We start from the raw sequence: 22,648 nt of genomic DNA, 5'->3' as shown, positions 1-22,648 counted from the left end.
CCTTAACAGTAGCTGGAACATGAACAGTACCATTCCGAGAATCAATTCTTTGTTTGAAGTTTATTTTTGACGATGGAAGGCTTGTGAAGGAAACAGGATTTTTCTGGACATTTGCCATTGTTCAGTGAAACAAGAATCAGTAACGCTACGTTTCGAGATCTGCAATCTGATCTCTTCTTCAGGTAAATAACTAACCTAATACATAATTACAAACTAGGTTAAAATAAACAAATCATACCAAAGCGTTGTGGCACGTCTAAGTCAGTAATCACAACCACAATGTTATGTGTCAACTTCATTAACTCTATCTTCTTCAGTTTTAATGATTAGTGTTGTGTATACTTTTTTATTAAGTGCATGTTTAGAGTTAGTGACTTACTTCCGTAGTTATCGCGTAACGTTAATATTAACATATTTAGCATTTGGAACCAATTTGAATAATTTTGCGTGCATTGCAGTGTATTTCACAAATTAAATAGTTCTAAAATTTGAATTTATATATTTGATTATGATCGATTTACAAGCTCCAACATGAATGTTATTTTTAGTCGAAAATAGATTATTAGGCGATTACGAGTATTTTGAAACTTTTTGGGGAGGGGGACAGGTACCGTTCGCCACCCCCCCTGTTGCTACGCTCCTGAGGTCTGAGGTCACCACCCATTCAATTACGTTTCAATACGAAGGCGATTTTATGGTATTAAAGTTTTGTACAAATCATACATTGTTTCAGTTGTAAAAATGGATTACCTAATTTTTAATTTAATAATTTAATGGGCTTTTAAATTTTTAAAATCTTTGTATTAGGGTGATATTTACACATGGAGAAAAATTATAAACAAATGTTTGAAACAATTTCTGTGCTTTAAGTCAAAGATTCCTTACTGCCACGAAGCTTAAATATACACGTGTTGGCTTACGTCAAAGTAAACATTCAAACACACTATTTAATCTATTGACATGGGGCATGGCATAATATATTTGATTAAATAAAGATATATTGTGGAAAGGGTATATAATTTATTTTTGTTTCCAAGGCTTTATTTAGATTGTGGGATAAAAGGCTAAAAATACTACGGTTCCGTTTAAAATAACTAATCTGTTAAATATATAAAAGAAAAGTTGGGATTTAAAACTAACTAGACATGCTGGTCAGATTATATCAACTATTTTCTTTTGTTTTAAATATAGCGGATTTCATATAAAAAGAACAGAAAAAAACCTATAAGTATTTATAGCTTAGAACAGCACATGAAATCTGCCTCTCTTTCAACTACTCCGAAAGGTTCATATAATATTTTAATAAATCACATGACGTATTTTATAGAAATATCCTAGCTTCACAGTAAATGCTTGGCTTTTTAGAGTTGAAAAAAAGCAACGGCGATATGCGATAATGCGATAGCATGGTAACTAGTGTATACAGGAGGGGGGAGCGTCGGGCGATAGCCAGTGCCCCCTCGATTCGTCGCGATACAGCCCTCCGCATCCCCACTACCGGTCGAGCGAGTTGGCAGCTTGGTTAATGGCTTCACAACAAGACTCAGGGGGGGGGTGTATTGATGATGTGTTATATAGACGGCTGTGGCTGTGATATCGGTTGTTCAGACGCTTATTGCAGTCTCAAGGTCAGACTCTTAATCTGTGCTGTCCGTAGACTGACTGTACGGTGATCGTTTACGTTTGCAACATATTGTATTGTACTTCACTGTCTGAATCTGATATGACGGGGTTACCAACCTTTTGTTTAGCTTCCATTTCATGAACAGTATTATTGATTTGTTTTATGTCCCAATTCGCTGTTTGGTTTTATAGAGAGTATTAATGTTAAACGCATGTTTTAATGATATTGAATGATACTGGTAAGTCTGTTTACTATATTATACATTAGTTGTACTTAATCATATTATAGGCTAAGCTCTTATTATTCTTAAGTTGTGGATAGTCAGTTTCAAAACAAACTTTATGATAAGATGTGGTTTAGTTCATTAAACCAGCGCTTTTCGTTAAGCCTGTTTTGTACTTTTAGCAATGTAAAAGTTGAAATCATTCTGATTTTGATACAGACTCCCTAAATTATTTATGAAATACATATAATAAACCCAATATTTATTTTTGTATGTATAAATATACTCTGTGTGTGTGTGTGTAAAATCAGAATTAAATTAAGATTATTATAATTAAGTGTAATTAAATAAACAGATTTTTAAGATAAAAATCAAAATGTAGGTAATGTTTATTTGAGCCACATTACTAAAACGATATTTTAACAATATAATTATGTAACTAATTGGCACCAATCTAGTTTTTAGTAAATTAGATATTTACCTTGTAGAGGTCAGGGGCCCCAAAGAATTGTATTACAGCAATCCAAACTATTTGAGCAGAGGCTATCACTACAGGGACTGGACAATTTAAATTTCTGTCTGTCTGTCTGTCCTCATGATATCTCGAGAACTTAAAACTATAAATTGCATGTCAAAAGAATTCATCCCATGAATCATATCATCCAAATGAAATAATTAGAATGAAGATATCATCTCTTCCCCCCTCCCAGTCCACCTTATAAAACCCTTTAGTGTTAAAAGATTAGAAAGTACAGGGGTATCTACAAGTTCCTTAATAGAATATTTAGCCTTCATGATTAGGTTTTCTTTCAGTTTAATCTTAAATGCATTTAATGTTAGGGATTTATAATAAATAGGTAGTTTGTTAAATTTCTTTATTCCCATTTACTGAGGACCTCTTTCAAATAATTAAAGGCAATGATGTGGAAAATAGAAATTTTTTCTATTGTTGTGTGTTGTGTGTTCAAATGTATACTTTGTAATCACAGTTTCTATATTTTCACAGAACCAACATATCATTTCAGTTAAATTTCACAAGGTGTATATTTCAGTTAAATTTCAAACTTTACAGTTCTTAAAAATTGTTTTAAAAGTCTATGGCCAGAATTAGTTATGAGGCTTGTATTTTGTTTTATTGACCAGGGAATTATTATCAGAAGCATATAATACATAATTATTGTTTTCAACCATTTGGACTCAAATGGTGTCGTTAGAAATATTCGTTAAATACTACTTGCCAGATTAAAAAATCAGCATTGATGAAAGTACAGTGGACTTTAAGGGGAAAATTTTGTTTAAAGTTTATAACAAAGACAAACCCAGTCATTGGGTTTAAAGGTGTTTTATATGAATCTAAGACTGGTTAATTTTGCGCTCGGGAACCATACTTTGTAAAATGCACTACAGATAGAATAGTTTGGTGTCACCAGTCGAGTTGTTCTACATATAGTTGACAAGATTAAAGAAGCTTATAATAACATTGAAGGCCTACATTTGTTTACGGATAGGTATTACACTGTTTGGATTTGGCTCAGGCACTGTATGGATTAAAAAAATCCATATAACTAGAACAATTATGAGAAACAGAATAGGCTTTTCTGAGCTAATTAGGCCAAAAAAGGGCGGCTGGGGAGTAATAAAAAAAAAGTTACACAAGTAAAGTTGAAGAAGGGTGAAAGCCTTCTGTAAATACGTCAAGTACAATCTTGAGAGAAAGGATTCCCATGAAGTAACAATATTAAGCAGTTTGTATGACAGTAGCACACAAACTGTGAGGTGTGTTGTTAAAAGAGAGGTAATATAAAAGTGAACAAGCCTAAAGTTGTATATAAATACAACCAGTCAATGGACAGTGTCCATTATTGGCCTCAAAACATTACCCCTTGTATGTTAAACTTGTCGTAAGTTACAATCTTATCTTTTTTGGCCACAAATGGATGCTATATTTTTAAAAACGTAAATATAATAAAATCCTGCTTTAGTCTATCTGCAGATTGTAGAAGGAAAAGCTGTTTTTTAGTAATGAAAATGCATAATTACCAAATATTCGAGGGGTGAAACACGTTTTTCTTAATTTTTTTTTTTTTTTTTTTTTTTTTTTTTTTTTTGAATATCGAATATGCCATCTGTAGGATTCTAAGATTCTTTTACCAGTTCATCCACTTTTTCACTGATACTTATAAAACACATTTAAATTTAATTATAAGGCCATGTGGATAACCACGATGGCAACGAACAAATAAGAATAAAGAAGAAGCTGTTACAAAATCCCTTGTACACTAATGAAGAGTAACTGGAAGAATTATACTATTATAAAAATGGAAGACCAATATGAGCTTTGTAAATATTAATTTTTATTATTAGTTTAATGGCTATGTTACAGTTTTCCATGTATTGGTAAATAAAGCATATTATTATCTATTGTCTAAATAAATTTGTAAGCAAGCTGAGTACAATCATGTGACATGATAACACATGTAGCCTAACAATCCATAATGATTCCTGGGAAAAGATTTCATTCTTTAGATTTTAAAGCTTGCATGGAACTTCATTTTTAACAATTTCTTTTCTGTACCATCGTCTGTCTGTCCTCAAGCCATTTTGAGGTTGAGCTCATATATAGACTTTAAATTTTGCATGTAACCTCAATGAAGCCTGTTACGTAAGACATGGTGTTGTTTACTCCTACCTTGTTATTTATAAAGCCTAATTTAAATAATTTGTAGTTAAGAAATATACACAAATGAAATGTTTCTATAGCAATACAAATTACATTCAATACTTTTTGTATAACTTTTATTGAATATTTTGGTAGCTTTAAATATAATATATAATGTAGATAGAGATAGGAAACCATAACTTTAATTATGTCTTGGATTGAAGAAATAAGTTATGTTCTTTTTTTGCTTCCTTCTTATAGCATACTGGTAGGAATGTACACAGAGTTCAAATTGATTCATTAATTTGATAAGGAATAAACATGGATTTGCATTCATGTACAGTTTCAAATGTTTTGCTGTATAGAATGAGCTGTATAAAACATTTATTTAAAACTTTATTATTTTGGTTACATGTTTCTAGTCATGTACTTAATTTAATAGTTAATAGACATGCTTAATTTTTAATTTAGTAGTTAAATAATGTTAGTTTAAGCAGTAACTGTCTTATGTGGAAAATGCAATTAGAATGAATTTTGCAGATACTAACAAAGAACCAAGTTTGAAGACATCATTCATCAGTTGGATGAGTGCCTACTGTTCAGTCAGTGACAATTTGCTTGGCTTAATAAGCATAGCAATTCATCCAGAGTGACATTACCTTGTTGAAAATAGCCCAGATGTGAACATTTCTTTGGCAATATAAAATAACAAGATCAATAATAAACAGAAAATGAATTTTGCCAAGTTAATTACAGCAGGAGTATCAACAATTTGTGGGGGTGGAGTAATTGTGTATTCTGTGCACAGCTACAATTCAAATCTTTTAAAAGTCAATGCTTCTCGATTAAATAACGATGATGTCCACATATCGAAATGGGACTCCAATTGGGACAGGTGAGTGTACATTTTCATTTCCGTATTAGACATTTCCATTTATATTTAGCATACTTTATGTCCTCAGAACCCCCTCACATGGTTTCACTGTTTTCTTTAGTCCAGAAAAGCAATTGAGGACTGCAGCAGGGCTCTGGATAAAATCTTTCTACAAATGTACTGATTTTTTTTGGTAATGCCAGAATTTTCAAGGACTGATCTTGATTTTTATTTCTTGATCTGAATTTTATTTCAGTTCTTTATTTCCATAGCTATGAATGTTACATAGATTTATTGAAAGCATTAAATATAGTACTCAAACAAATTATTTATACTTGGTATCATTGCTTCATTGTTCAGATGGGGTTTATTGGTTAGAAGGTTTTCCCTAGCTGGAATACTGCAATAATAACACCAATTCACACAGAGTCCACAAAGTCTCTCTTGTTTTAGATAATTTTAATTACAGTTGTAACGTTGCATCTGAAAATAAAGACTCACTCCACACATTAGCTCTATTTTGGACTGAACAAAGAACTAATAGCTATTAGTATTAATTTTATAGATTCCCTTAACTAATTGCTATGATTGCAGAAGAGATCCAGCAAATAATAGTGAGCTACAAAAGGCAACACCGACAGCTGTACGATACATATTTCTTATTAGGCATGGACAGTACAACTATTATGGAGAAAGAGATACAGATAGAAATCTAACAAAACTTGGTGAGTTTGTTGTATAATTTGCTTTATTTTATGAAGGTGTTTTTAGTAAATAAATTTGGATTATGTCTATTGCATAAAGGAACTCTTGTAGCAAAATGATGTATGCATATGTAATACGATAAGGGCTTTTTGTGATCAGAACTTTTCTATTCTTTTATAAATTTTTACATTGAATTAGTTTTAGATAGGGCTTATCCTAAGTCATGTGTGTCAGAATTCCTAAAACATTGAATACAATGGAAACACTCTACGTTAATTCTAAATGCTTAATTTATTCATTGAAAGCGGATAAATATTTTCAACTCGATTAAAAGAATTTAGCTCAGTGTCAATTGTGACTCCTAAGACTTTTTATAAATTACCTAACCTCCAAACAGTTTTTACTTAAAACAATTCAGAGACCACCTGCATTCATTACCTCAATAATAAAAGGTAAGCAAAAATGCAAAATAGAACATTTTTCTGCATTTAATCTAAGCCATTGTCCATACAACCAGTTTTTATCTGCATTAATACATTGCATGGCTGTATTTATGCCTAAAGGAGAAGATGTCAAAGAAACTGAGCATCGCCTGCATGAGTAAAGGGAATACCATTTCAAGGTCAGCTATGAATTAAATAAATATAATTGGACCCGAACACAAAACTTGTGGGATACCTGTAGCTTTTTATGAAAAAAAACCACTACAGTAACTTTATAACAAGTACTGTAACTGCTCTTTTGTCTATAAGATAAACATTTTAAATACTCTGAATTGAATTTCATATGCTATCAGCTGTTAATTCAGTAGAAGAAATGCATGATGATACTAAACAATCAGGGTGTAAATAAGAAATATACTGGAGCAATAGGTGTAAGTAGTAAGTGATAGTTTTTATACTAAATACAGAATGCAGCACCACCAGCAAGGACGTAGCCAATGAGGAGGTCCAAGGGATCCGGACCCCCAAATTAAAAATGTTTTCAATTACTTTTTTAAGTAAACAAATATTATTACTTAAATAATTCAGTATTACTGACTGCTGAAAGATCGTTCTCAACAAAGAAACGGGTCAAGAACCTTTTAAGGAACAAAATGGGGTCTTACTCTCTGTCCATTACAAAAAAATCAGTTGTCTGGACTCCACCAAAATATTTTACTAGATATGTTTATGACCACTGCCAGACAACATTAAATTTGTTACTATGTGATATCCTTTCATTACTGACAAACACATATCACTGACTGATACGAGCTTTAGGCTCGCTTTTACAAACACCAGCCATCTGGATCACCCGATTTTCTAAATTTACAACAGACATACTACTTTACCTCAGCATCTGGAATCTGATGCTGTCACAGACTTGACTCCTGGAATCTGGGGTCATGTTCGCCAGAAGAAATCCAAAATAAGCTGGCAATGAAGAAGCTCAAAATGAACTCAATACATCAGACACCTATTCTACAAAATGTAGTATAATCTAGGTGAAACGATATTCTTCTGTCTCATCAGATGCACAATTGAGTGGACTCTGATGTTTTAGACACGATCTCTAAGCATGGTAGAACAACTGAGTCTTCTATACATGCCATAGCTATGGTGGGAAGGATTGATTCAATGTGAATGTTGAGTTTAGCACATAACGTTTTTTTGGTATGGACCAAATAAGGCACATTTGCAGCAATGAATTATTTTCTCATTTATAGTAATGTGGTAGGCAGACACAGGCCATACAAAAAAGAAACTTGTACATTCCCTGGTAGGACAAAATAAAATGTTGTCAACCTACTATGCGCTTCAATGACGATCAGCTAAATTCCATGTTTGGACATTACCATCATAGAACTCATTCTTATCTGTGTCGAAATTTTGTTTCGTGCAAAATTTAAATTATACACATGGTCTTTCTCGATATATCTTGCCACATGATTAAAATGGGAAAATCACATAAACATCTTATCTACTCGTGTTAGCAAGGGTATATTTGTACTTAGGATACTGAAAGATAGTGTAGGCACAGATACCTTATTATGTGTTTATTATGCATACATTCACAGCCTAATGTCCTATGACACTTCCCTCTGGGGAAATTATCATGGAGCTCAGAGACTTTTTGTGTTTGCAAAAAAATCAGATTAATATGTGGGGTATCAGCTAGAACACATTGTAAACCTCTCTTCATAAAATCAAGAATTCTTTCCCTGCCATCTATTTATGTATTGTCTGTTTTAATGTATATAAGAAACAATTTGTCTACTCTTGAGGATTACACCTCAGTACATGAACACAACACAAGATACAGGCAACATTTGGTGACAAAGAGGTGTTGTTATACTCTCACTCAAAATAGTTTTGTCTACCAAGGGATTAAAATGTACAATAGTTTACCACAACATCTTAAGGTGCTGCCTGTAAATAAATTTAAGAATAGTATTAAGCTTATTTTATTGGATGAATGTCTGTACAGTGTTCAAGATTTGTGAAGAGATTTTTATGGCTTTGCTGGTCTCTACTAAAGTATCATTGGAACATTCAAGAGTATTATGACATAAACTTTCTTAATTATTGACTGTTATTAATTGTTGTAACTTATTAATTTATTGTTATTGACACTTGTCCTGCATTCCGTAATGTGTAATGACAAATAAAGGAATCTGAATCATGATATAATTCACATTTTTGTTCATTGTGTTAGGTTCAGGATAGTGTTTAAATAATAATTTTAGGTGTGGTAAGGAGGGTACTGTAGGTATTCCAGGAGTACGCTGAAATCAAATCTTGTTGTTACCATTTACTATTGAGTTTCGCTCTATTACATTTTTCTTTTTACTGTATGAATAATCTACACGTGTTAATATGTCACTTCGTTAAAATCTCATATAATTGTACTTAGCTTATTTACAAATGTACTTATTCTGCTATTTTCTTGTTACTATCATGGTTACCCAAACGACCAATTCAAAAATAATTGCTAACTCTCAGCCAAATCCCATGGAGTGACATGCACCATCATCGAACTCAGTGTTGCTTATATAGAAATGAAGCTTCATGCTAAATTTCAAGTCTATCAGGTCAGTTTGTTTTTAAAATACCACGCAGACAGACAGAAATTAAATTTTTTTCCACCCTTTATAACTTATTGTAATTAGATTATGCATATGTCATAAAGGCCATGGTTACTGGGGTTCTTGAATGGGTGCTAATTTTGAAATATATCTGGTCAGGCAGAGAACAAGCGCTCCTTACCGGAAAACGATTGCAAGAGTTTGCACACAAATACAAACACCTGATCGTGTCAACAATGACCAGAGCCAAGGAGACCGCAGCTCTTATACAGGAGTCACTACCCAACAACCTGAAGGTCATTCACTGTCCCTTGCTGGAGGAAGGAGCCCCAATACCCCCTGAACCTCCAGTTGATTTTTATAACCCAAGTCCCTGTGTAAGTATATGTTTTGTAAATCTCTTGAGTTATCATTTTTTTTAATATACTAAATCACTGTATTAATATACGATATTGCATGATCAGTGTGAAATAAAATGAAATAGTTTATTTTCCTACTGTAAATTTGCAACAAAGGACTGGTGAACTCAAACAGACAACCACGTCTTAAAACAAAACCGTCATTGAACTCATATTGTATGGTAGGATTGCATATAGAGATGTCTCTGCTAGAACTGTTACTAGGCTTAGGAATTAAAACAGTCCAATATTTTGATATCAGTATAACATTATTTATCAGTACACAGTGACATTTCAACTGTAAACAACATTCAAAATTAAAACCATCATTAATCTTGAAATGTATTAAAGTAAAACTTTAGAATTAGTGTTTTTCAAAACAGCTTCAGAATTTAATAATTGCATTGGTGACAACCTTTACAGCAAGAGATGATGTATCCATTTTGGTCTTAATATGTTATAAGTGCAAAGTTCTATAGTAACAGATGGGGCAGTCAACTTGATACTAAACAATCTCTTTAATTATAAACAGAACTTTGAAGCAGAAGGCGTAGTCAACATGTGGCAATACAACATCTTCAAATATAAATAAACCACTATTATAAGCTACAGCTCCCATTCAAAAAACTTGTAGATATTTAAAAATTTAGAACCATAGCCAGTTTATATTGTGTCTGTAATCTTTTGATTAAATTTCATTACAGCAAATATTAACATTTTTTATCTATCAATGTTGGCAGGAATATTTTGAAGATGGAGCTCGAATTGAGGCTGCTTTTAGGAGATATATACATAGAGCTGATCCTGAACAAAAGGGAGATTCATATGAAATAATTGTGTGCCATGGGAATGTCATCCGTTATTTTATCTGCAGGTAATTTATTTTTAAGATAATTTACTACATTGAAGTCAATTTCTTTTAACCCATTCATCTACTTCACACAGTTTTTACACAGCTCTTTGCATGAGCGCCACCATACTTGGACAAAACACTTCTACGTCTCTAATAGTTCACTTTAAACTCAAGAGATATCTGTACCAATCATACAATGTTCCGCTACTATAATGATGATACATGTTTGTTGTTGTCAATGCTGACAATGGGTCGACATTGAGATAGTTTGTTTCATGAATGATTCTAAGTTATTTTGATGAAGAATTTTGTGTAAAGAGTGAATAATCAGAGAAATAATGTGATTATGTAACACGTAAATAGCTTAAAAATAGTTCTTTATGACTCAAAAGCGGAATGTCCAATAGCTGCCAGTGTAATTGATATGCAATCGCAGATGAAGAATCCATGATTCAGATTTGTAATATTATATTATATTTATTCTTATGACTTTTGCTCTTTCACATACTTTTAGACATTTATCTACTGTAAATATTTACAACAGTTTTGGTTTAAACTACCTGTGCTATTTATTTATTTATTTCTACACTATTTTCAGAATAACTTTATTTCATGTATTTAATTTTTTTTGTTTATCACAAGACATGCCAAGCAGAGAATAGAAATAAAATACATCACAAAATAAACAAAGGACTTTTTTCAGTCAAACAAACTTTCCAGATCTATTATCTTATATCTGGGAAAGCTGCTGATGAGTAGGCCAACATGGTCTAAAGTGTTGAAAAATTGGATCTGACTTGGAAATGTACAGGTTAAAATTCTGTCTATGACCATAGCAGTTTTTATTAGTATTGTTGATTGTTTATTGTACTGACTATCCCCATATTCTGATGGATACAATGCTTGCAACAGGAATCAGGCAGTTTTAAAAGGATCTAAGCTCTCATTTAAAAAAATGGATTGCAGTTACAACTAATAACACTAATTCAATTTCGTAGATATTGTTTGTCCGTGATCTCTTAAAAATTATAGAAAGATGATAAAAAGTTAGCTAAATGGGGAGTGGTAATCAGGAAAATGAGATTGATTTTTTTTAAAGGAGAGGTTGATCCCCTTTTATGCTTTATTTTGTCCGTCCTCATGAGCCACTGGCCTGTGCGAGGATCTTATCAAACAGAATTAGGGGGAGAGTCGATACAGTATGAGGTTGATTGTACTGATAAAAAGTGCAACGGTCACAGACAGGATTTGAACCTGCGCTATCTCTAACTCAGACCCAAAGTCCAACGACTTAGACCGCTCGGCCATCGGCACTCCCATATATAAATAAATAAAATATATAATCTTTATAGTAACTTTTGCAATGGCAAAACAGCTGATTTACTGTGATTTCTAATTAAGCAACATTTTCTTACAGAGCTCTTCAGGTTCCTGTCGATGCATGGATGAGGATAGGCATTCACCATGCAAGTATAACAGGGATCGCTATCTTACCCAATGGAAGGGTAGTTCTCAGTACAATCAATGACAGTGGCCATCTGCCTGTTAAGTTAGTTACTGCAGTCTGATGTGTAGTTAAGCTGGTGTAATGTGAATGTTCAGTTATGTCCTGTACATCTTCCTCGTAGTGCAGTGTCTGGATACTGACGCTGCCACACACATGCCTCCTGGAATTTCAAGTCATGTTCGTCTGAAGAGATCCAAAACAGTTGGTGCCGAAGAAGCTTAAAATGAACTCTTTACATTGTTTCAATATCAGAGGCACCTAGACTAAAAACTATAGTGTAATCTAAGTGAAGAGGTATTCTCTTATCTATATCCTTATCTATAGGCGTAGTTACCTTGGGTGGAACCCGGTGCAGAAGTTGGTGGTGTCACCCCATCGAAAGTAAAAAGCAATAAATTTTATATGATAAAGGTCATGGATACAATATATTTTGTTCCTTTTTTATATCTATCACTATAGAATAATACACGTTTAACAATTCACACCAACCAAACACAACACACTTCACGAAACAAATGAGAAATGTTGCAACTGAAACATCAAAGATCGCGAGTATGGGACGGGGAATCCCCCACGACAGCGTCAGGCTCTTTTGCGGGAATCCCCGAATTATACATAGAGCTGAGCTAGTGCTAGTGGAGGAAACCCCCGAAAAAGAAATTTTTGTGCTAGAGATTTTTAAATATTTTGTTTGTTTGTAAATTGTTCTTAAAGTTGTGATTCCGGGTGGGTGTCACCCCAAAAAGGTGACACTCGGTGCGGCCCACCCCCCCTTTGCTACGCCACTGATCCTTAATTACAGAATATCTGCACTAAGACGAATGTGAACGGGTGCTAAATTTAACATTCACATTGAATCAACCCTTCAACTGCTTTACTCTAATCTAAACTGTAGATGATGAAATTAACCCTTTGATGCTACAGCCATTATCCTAAGTTATAAGCAAAAGTGCCTAACCATGCTCTGTAAATTTTCAAGCATTTGCGTAACAACTATCCAACATATTTTCAACATTCCTTTTTTTTTGTTTTCTGTGTTTGACTACTATATCAGCTGTCAGAGCGAATATCGTGTTAATAACACAGCAACTCTAAAAAAAAAAACTCCCATATATTGAAAACTTGGACCCTGTACAATATGGCGATTTAGTTAAATAATGGAATAATGTGGAACAATAATATAATAAGGTGGTAAAAAAGAAGTGTTAATAAAATAGTGATTGGTTTTCCAGTCTTATGCTATTTTGAAAATACAAAACCGCTTTAAATGACAAACAGGAAAAATAAAACAAAATATTTAAAATACTTAACAACATGATTGTTGCTTGTTGATGCACTTCATGCTTGTTTTATACCAAGGAAATTTTTGACATTGTGGCACTCAAAGGGTTAATATATCTCAGTATTCCAGTACTTTGATATTATAAGGAGGCCACTCTGTTTCTATCTAATACTTGTTACTACAGATATAAATAAGTTTAAATTATATTATTATAAATATGTATACTACTAGTACCAAACTTAAACTTAACCGTTACGAGCAATCTGAGCTTGAATTTTGGTACTGTCTTGATAGATGTTTTTTTTTTTTTTGCCACAAGTGCGGTACTCTGACTTCGGAAAATGGTTGAAGGAGAATATTTTTACTCCATTGACAAATTTTTGGCTGTGATATTAGTACATTAAGTTTTTAACATCTGAATTTTTATTATGTGTTTGTCTCATTTTAATAGCTATTGTTTGTATGTCTTTGTTGTTATTGTAAATTTTATTTTAGTATTAGTATTTTAATCTAAAATCTCTTTGTTGTCTTTTCTAAATGTGTTAACTGTAGAACAAAGTTTATAATATATTTTAATAGTCCATCGTTGTTTTTTAATCTCATTTTATTGTTAATTTGTGATTATTTTGTATGTTAAACAATATATAAATGTAATTGTTAGTAAATATGAACAAAATAATTATAACCCTACGACTTTTTCAATTACACTGTTTGTGTTTAAAGACAATAAAAACTTCTTGATTCTTGAAGTACCGATCTGAAATGTCCCTGGCCATCAGTGTGGGCTTCTTTGGCCTTGCATTTTGGTGAAAGAAGAAAAACATCCTTCAAGATATAACTTACATTCAAGCTCAGATCACGTGAGTGCTGGTAAAGGTTAAATTTAAACTTGTTCTATTTATAGTATGTACGTATTTACCTACTTATATCACGTAATAACAGGTAGTAGATGGGGACAGAGTGGCCTCGGTATAATACCAAAGTACTGTTATTCTATAGTTTGTGTACAGCCAAGTCTGTAGCCATTATTATATGGTAATGCCTGTGATGGAAAGCCTGCAGGTCCATGCAACATGAATGTGTACTGCATTGTATTCTTCAACGTGATAGGTTAATTAATGTTTTGTATCATTTATAAAACTATACAAATATACAGATTATAAAATATGTGTACATTCTTTCCCAATAAGACGGTGGATTATGTGGTTGATTGAAGATTAAAGTGTAAAAAAAGTCTGGAATTACACGATAAAGTTTTACCTAGCTTAACATTCTCGAGTTAATCCACAGAACTGCAGTAAATGACGCAAACATGTAATGTTAAATCTTACAACACAGCGTCATCCATAAATGTTATTGGTAAAGATTTTTCCATAAGACTATTTTGAATATAAATTATTAGTATTAAAAATTATTACTAATACCATTGTTACCATTGAGACACTACAATCACCAAGATTCTGAAGTGAAACACATGGATTTTAACAGTGGTGCACCCAGAAATCTTCTCTGGGGGGTGTTCAGAACACTGTGGAGTTAGTGGGTTTGAGAACCCCCCCCCCAAATCAGTACGGGTGTCTGGGGGCCCTCCACGGGGAAAATTTTTTTTTATTAGGTTATTAAATAGTTTTTATAGTACTTCTGGACTAATAAAAGGAGTACAAAGATCAGTTCAGGGTTTATAAAGTAAAATAGCTACTATCAATCACCAGGAAGCTTATACAGGGATAAATAAAATCTGCAATAAATACAGTTTATATGTATTTAATTTAACAAAATATTGAAGAAAATGATTAAGTTTAAATCAAGACCATGCTAAATCTTGATGTCTACACTCGGATTAGAAAGTATAGACATCCAAAATTAAAAGTTGGTCATAAACTAAGTAATAGCGCTGCATTAGAGGGAGTTATATTAAAATATAGCTTGTTTATTTATGTGTTTCTACATATAAAACTGAATACTAACAATAGCTTTCATTTTTTTATATTGATAACAACCAAAAAATACCGGTTTTTAGCACTTTGCAACATTGAGAATTCATGGCTCAAAATCTTGTGACCAAATTTAGACCAAATATTTATACATGATAGATACTTATATACTGTACTTGAATATGTAATTTTTGAATTTCAGAATAGTATGAAAATACAATTATTATTAAATTACTATTTCAATTTTTATTCTTGAGTGGGTTGTCAACAAAATTCAGTATGGTCACGATATGTAACTTTTAGTCAGTATCATGAGCCTGTAATTTTGTAAAACACTGTTTAAAATGTTTAATTTTTAACAGATTAAATTGAACAGGTTTTGTTAATTTACTATATCCTGAAACTGCTTGTTTCAACACAGTATGACAACAAACTAACACAATACAGAACTCCTCAAAGCTCAACAACTCACTCATTACTGTGACAACTGGTCACGTTGGGACTTCTGCAAAAGATACTTTGTAATGGGTACTCGTCTGACCCGAGAGTATAAGTAACCGTGAACCGAAAGTACCCGTTATACCTATAAAGGTTAACGTTATAGGTACTTTTATGATAATTTACTCATTTACTGCATTGTTCCTGGTATAAAGTATTCGGACTCATTTACCAGTAACACTAAATGCAACATGTTCCAGTACCATTTTAGGAGTACTCGGTAACATATGATTTTAAGACCAATATCTGCAATAGTGTTGCTGGTAGTCTAATGGAATGGCTACGTCTGGTATCCCACCCAGCCCACACATCCCCTCAAATCCCTCACCCTTCCATGCGTGAATTATTTCACATCTAAATAATCTACCTGTACTATAGAAAATCCTCAGCGGGGTGAATAAAGTAACTACCAGTTGGTGGGTGATATTGTTGTTAGATTTATACAATGCAATAATAGAACTCTTTTCCTCTGTTGGGTCTGCTTACTACAGATCTGCATTAACAGTTGCAGTTAAGACTTCTGTGTAATCGATATTAAACATACTGATTCTCTGCATTGTGACTGAAATTGAGACCGATGGTTCCACTAGGAGTGTATTTGGAATGAGGCCGGTTTGTGTTAACTTGTGCAATTTGCCTTGTATTAAACACGTATTTCTTCTGAAACCTGGTTTGAGTAAGAAAACTATTGCATACTAGTTGGTTTACTGGACTACTAAAAAAGCTGGGATATTACATAATTGGGGGTGGGAATTGTTTCATCCAGCATCTAAGGAGGGCTGTGCTGGTATTTATTGAAGTCGTATTTAGGTTACGTGTAATTTCCTGGGTTTTTGTCAATAATTTGTTCTACAAACGGTGTAAGATTTTATGTAAGTTAAATTTTATTACCTGAGTGATAGAAAAGCCTTGAATTGAAAAATTTCTCTTGTGTCTGTCTGTCTGATCGTCTACATGACATTTTGAAAACTGACCTATAGAGTTGGAATTTTACATGAAGCTTTATTTCTGTATGAGCAACAGTGAGTTCGATGATAGTGAATGTCACTCCATGGGATTTGGCTGAGCATTAGTGAACATTTTTACATTAGTCATGGATAGCAATGATATCAATGAGAATATCATAAAATAAACAAATTTGTAAACAGACACTTATATGCACTCATATGATATTTTAACAAGTGATATTTAGTGGATTTGTTGATAAGACTTTCGTGGTCCTTTGATATTCTGTTGTATCAGATTATTTCTAAAGAGACAAGATATATTTCAAGGATAGTTCACGTCCCATACATGAGGTTTGGCTGAACGTCAGCAAAGTCTATAATTTAGGTTGATATATCTCAAGGATGATGTGAACTATCACGAAATTCTGTTTAACTATCCGAGGATTCTAGCAAAATTTATCTTCTGTCTGACTGTTAACTCATTGATGTGATGTATACAGGCAGGTTAGTTATGGTTGTCCAATCAATTAAGTATAAAGTTTTAAATTTTGTTATATTTTATATTTCTTTTTGTCTTATTTTAACATGATAAATGATGCTGCAGAGGAGATATAATTTATATCTTTTTAAAACCTGACTGATGATTATATTTCGACATCAAAACTGGTCTTAGGGATGAAACACGGAAAAAAGGATTTTTAAGGTAAGTAAGTTACTTTTTTATCATTATTACTTTAACAATCCAGAGGGTAATAAACAACACCAAACCATGTACCAGTACTGGATGAACCGAACCAGCCTGCGTAAACTGTGGCTAGCATCTGCGCACAAGCTACTGTTCTCTCTCCACTCCACGCTAGAGCACGTGGTACAGTCAATTCTAAACACACAGTTCTTTTTGTTTTTTAATTCACTCGTATTTTACAAAAAAAATACTTAACTTTTTAACAAAACTTAACAGGCCACCATTTTTACAGATGTATACACATGTGAGTGAGTTTTAGTGTCAGGACAGGTAGACATACTAAGCAACGACATCGGCTTGATTACTGGCTGTATGTCATTACACAGCAAGAGGCTGTGTATGAGCGTGTTGACACCTTTCAAATGAGGTGTCACTTAATGGGTTTTCATATTTAAAAATTTTGAGCCGTTCCCCCCCCCCCCTAAAAAAAAACCCAAAGTTGGAACTGACTAAAAAGTTCACTTATATTTTCTAGAAAGGTGTCCCGAGTTCCATCCCTCCATATTTATCCATCAAAAACAAAACGGAGTGTATCGATACAGTGAATATATTACATCGGTTATAAAAAATTTACAAGATACCAACTATTTGGACAATGTTATTATAATTCCAACAGTACTTATTTCAATGAAATTCATCAATGCACAAACGAGCTCCACAATTTTAAAGATACTCTTCTAGAAGCCAAGAGCAACAAACAACTGATAACTCTCAACTATGAAATGTTTGGCATTCCCGGCTTGTGCAAGTGTATCTTTATAGTAGTCCTGCTTGCTTATGCATTGATGGATTTCGATGAAAAAAGTACCATAGGAATTGTTATAATATTTCACAATAGTTTGTATCTCTTAAAATTTGTATAACCTTTATAAAACAGCTGATGCCTATCAAGAGACACAATGTTTGCTGCTCACAGCTTATGCAAGCGTACCTTTAAAGTGATCACTTATGCCTTGACAGATTCTGTTGAAATTAGTACCGTACTGATAGAGTGTAATAAAATTGTCCAAATCGTTGGGGGTCTAGTACATTTTTTATACCTATACTGGTTTTTTGTTATTTTTTAAAAATTATCAACAAATGCCATTTTATTAATATTAAAGAAAATAACACAATTATTTTTTTATTTTCCTCTTACCTATTATTATAATATATATATATATATATATATATATATATATATATATATATATATATATATATATATATATATATATATATATACTTTCTATGTGCCAAATTTCTTTAGCTTTACTAGTTTTAGAGATAATAGTGTTTGTTAAAAAAAAAAAAAAAAAAAAAAAAAAAAAAAAAAAAAAAAATGGTGGCTATTGGCTAAGAAAAGTAGAAATATCCTTCATTCATATTCTACATTTTTAGCTTGGAATCACACAGAATTTGAAAATATAAAGCCAGCCCAACCTTTCTTTTATATCCTGTATCTTTTATAATGTGCTTCTCTGATCAATTATTATGAAGTAATACAAACATCAGAATCTGCTTCAAAGAAATGTAAAATATACCTGTAAACTGGATGTACAAAGATTAATTCTTTCACAAATATTATTTGTTGGTACTATAAAACTATTCAATGTTTATTATAAACATTTTTTATATTTTTTATCATGTTCTTTTTAATATTTGGTATTTATACTGATATGCGAGACATGGAAGAAAGTGGCAAATTCAAGCGTTGTCCCCCCAGATTGAAAGTCTAGATACACCCCTGTTATGTACATACGAGGTCCAATCAAAAAGTATCCTACCTTTTGGTGCAACGTAAAACTGAAGTTACCTGAAAAAAGCTGGCGTTAATTTTCTTCAAAATAAGCACCCTGAGAAGCAACACAACGATTCCAGCGAAGTTTCCACTTCTGGAAGCAGTCTTGAAAATCACTTTTCGGCATCGCCATGAGATCAGCCGTCGTTTTTTTCATAATTGCTTCTCGACTTTCAATTCTGGTGCCTTTCAATGGTTTTTTGAGGTGGGGGAAGAGCCAAAAATCGCATGGAGCCATATCTGGAGAGTACGGAGGCTGAGGAACTTACGGAGTGCCGTGTTTCGCCAAAAAAGTTTGAATGAGCTGGGAAGAATGAGCTGGCGCATTGTCGTGGTGTAGCCGCCAATTTTGAGACGCCCACAAGTGAGGTCTTTTGCGGCGAATCGCATCTCGGAGACGACGTTGGACACTTAAATAGTACTGTGCACTCACAGTTTGACCCTCAGGGGCATATTCATGGTGCACAACTCCACGGTGGTCGAAAAAACAGTAAGCATCACTTTGACATTGCTTCGAACTTGCCTTGCTTTTTTTGGCCGAGGATCCTGGGGAGACTGCCATTGTGATGACTGAAATTTCGTCTCAGGGTCATATCCATAGACCCAACTTTCGTCTCCAGTTATTATCGATGTCAAAAAGTCCGCATCATCCTCACAACATTGCAGCATGTCCTCGGCAACATCCAATCGCCGTTGCTTCTGCTCGTCTGTCAGCAATTTTGGCACAAATTTTGCGGCTACCCGGCGCAATCCCAAGTCATCCGTTAAAATTGCTTCAGCTGATCCGAAACTGACATCTAACTCAGTACTTACTTCCTCCACAGCCATTCGACAATTTTCACAGATCAAAACTTTTGCTTTCTCGATGATTTCCGGAGTTCGACTTGTTTTTGGTCGGCCCGAACGCGCGTCACTTTCTGCCGAGGTTCGACCACTTTTGAAACGGTTATACCACTCTTTAATCTGCGTAACACTCATTGCCTCATTTTCGAATGCTAGCTGAATTTTCCGAATGGTCTCACTTTGTTTTTCTCCGAGTTTCACGCAAAATTTAATGCAATAACGTTGTTCCACTTTTTCCGTCATCTTCACAGTTAGAGAAAACCGATACGCGCACTTGACTTATCAGTATATACTGACCCGTCTCCGGCGAACCAGTCGGGGGATCAAGATAAGACTTTGTACCTTTCCTTATCATAGTAGGAACTATTGTCGCAACAAATCTTATCTCATTATTGGCAGCAGAAGCCGCGATACACGACGAGGTCGGATACTTTTTGATTGGACCTCGTATAAGCAGATTACCTTCAGAAATAACATTTAGGAAATATTTTTTAAGAATACTACAACACAACTGAACATGCAAATCAACATAAAAATTCGGTATAAAAGGTAATTATAAGGTTTATTTTTATAGGTTAGGTTTTTGGTAACTATAATAATCTGAAAGGGTATATTTTCATATTTCGTTTGATATTATATTATAAATTAAAAATACTGAAATAAGGGAATAGTGTGGTCAAATAAGGGGTTTCAATATATCTGCCCAATGCTGTTTTAGAAACCAATTGTTTGGAGCCGAGATCTCGGCTCTCAGCTATTTTGTAGACTTAGAGGAACAGTACATTGGCTGTGGTTTTTAAAAGATCATAGATAACCATCTGTTAATTGGGAACATCTGTTAATGTGACCTAGTTTATGGTCAAGTTGATTTGTCTTATGGACTATGTTGGCAATGAGTAGAATAAACACATTAATAAACTAACAGAATTTGTGTTATTAAGGGAAAATCTTGTTTTTTTGTACAGTGATTTTAAGTATCTAAAACTATTATTGTATGTCTATATTTTGTATCAATCAAAAGCGACACTCAGTTGTCGGTTTTACAGATTTGAAATACAACCGAATATAGGGGTTTGTCCTCATGAGCTTCAAAATGTCAAGACTACACTATGAGGAAATTTTGGTTTAAGTAAAAGCAACTAATTATTAAAACACGTGTTGCAGGCAATTATTCTTAATCCACTAATCATCTTAGGATCAGCTGATTGGCTATAACATCCAATAACCAACTTAATTAGTGACAAATGACAATGAAATACTATATGAAATATGTATTTGCAAATTTACTGTACTTGACTGGTTTTACAGAAGTACAAACCACGACGTTGATGTAAGTTTGATTCATCATAAGTAATGGTAAAATTACTAGGTGTATGGTAAAATGTATCGATTGTAAATTGTTCGGCTAAATCACCTGCCAAAGCGTCTTTAAAGAATCTTGGCCTATGTCCAAAACTTCGAATTATTCCAGGCGCATTTAAACCAACTTATAATATTGTACTTCGAGAGAAAATTGCACTTCCATCCCTTCACCTGCGAAGGCAGATGATGACCCAGAACAATATATTTAAAGTGTGCAGTGAACCTTCCCATTCAATTTAATAAAACTACTAGATACCTAGTTGTATGTCAAATTATCAGAGTCTGGAGTAAAGGGAAAATTCCTTTATAGATTGAATAAATTATTATAGATTGTGTATAAAGTAGATAGTATATTACACAAATGATTTATCAAAGAAAATACCTTGTTAAGCGCCTACATTAGACAAACATTTTACTATGACACACTCTAAAATAATGTGCATCTCACCTATAAGTGACTACTCTATATGGAATAAGAAAGTTCCACCTACAGAACTTATAAATGGCGTATTAACGTACATTTCTAAGAGTACATTGTAATATACACTGACGGAACAAGAAATAATGAAGGTGCTGGAGCAGCAGTAATATCTCAATACATTCAGGTTTCATTTAGATACAAATTCCACAAACTAACTTCCAGCTATACAGCTGAACAATATGAGATATTAAAGGCAAGGTAACTTATCAGTCATTTCTAAGTGAAGAAGGTTAATATTTGAGATATGTTATGAATCTCAAGTGGCAATCCAAACTTTTAATGGTATTAAAACTCAAGATCTGAAAGAGAGTTTTGTCTCCAAGATCATGGAAGTTGATGTACTTACATAGGAGGTAATATCAGAGGAAATGAGGTTAGAAAATTCCACATGATTTCAGTAACCATGTAAAAACTGGAGTGCGTAGACTCTAGGTTGAAACAGCAGTGAGTATGTAATGCCAGATGGTAGCATGCTATTCAGTTTGCCCGCCCTACAAGGCCATGGTTTTATAATATAGAACTCCCTTGGCACAATACAAGCAAGATACAGGCCACACAATAAATAGATTAAGATTAGAACAGTGCTATAAATGAAATACAATATCAGTTTATATGTTGCCCCTATATCTTGAGATGTTGGGGCAAGGTAACAAGAGGACGAGATAGCGAGCCCGCTACGAGTCTAAACTGTGCAAATCCGAAGTGAAAAGTTGAGACGCAAGGAGCGTAGTGGTTACCATCTTTAGTATCGTAACTCGTACACACAACACTATAGTTAACCACACTGAACACTAACTATGAACTAACATAAGTAAGTGATTGAAGCCAATATATGTACATATTACCAATACATTATTTACAAACTA

At 33.3% G+C, this 22,648-nt stretch overlaps 1 protein-coding gene across 2 annotated transcripts; it reads left to right on the top strand.

Moving 5' to 3' along the window:
- The first annotated feature begins 163 nt into the window (after positions 1-163).
- LOC124356861 (serine/threonine-protein phosphatase PGAM5, mitochondrial) lies at positions 164-12,323 on the top strand. 2 transcript variants are annotated; one of them, XM_046808139.1, is made up of 6 exons: positions 164-182; positions 5,047-5,401; positions 5,975-6,105; positions 9,312-9,529; positions 10,291-10,424; positions 11,821-12,323. In XM_046808139.1, the coding sequence occupies exons 2-6, from the start codon at positions 5,238-5,240 to the stop codon at positions 11,969-11,971; spliced, it is 798 nt and encodes a 265-aa protein (XP_046664095.1). In that variant the 5' UTR covers positions 164-182; positions 5,047-5,237; the 3' UTR covers positions 11,972-12,323. The 2 variants fall into 2 exon arrangements, with proteins under 2 accessions (XP_046664095.1, XP_046664091.1); XM_046808135.1 differs by lacking the exon at positions 164-182 and adding an exon at positions 1,503-1,862.
- Positions 12,324-22,648: the final 10,325 nt, after the last annotated feature.

Source organism: Homalodisca vitripennis, chromosome 1, assembly GCF_021130785.1.
Source record: "Homalodisca vitripennis isolate AUS2020 chromosome 1, UT_GWSS_2.1, whole genome shotgun sequence".
Lineage (NCBI taxonomy): Eukaryota > Metazoa > Arthropoda > Insecta > Hemiptera > Cicadellidae > Homalodisca > Homalodisca vitripennis.
Note: the sequence above shows the minus strand (reverse complement) of the source record. Positions and strands in the feature narration are given on the sequence as shown.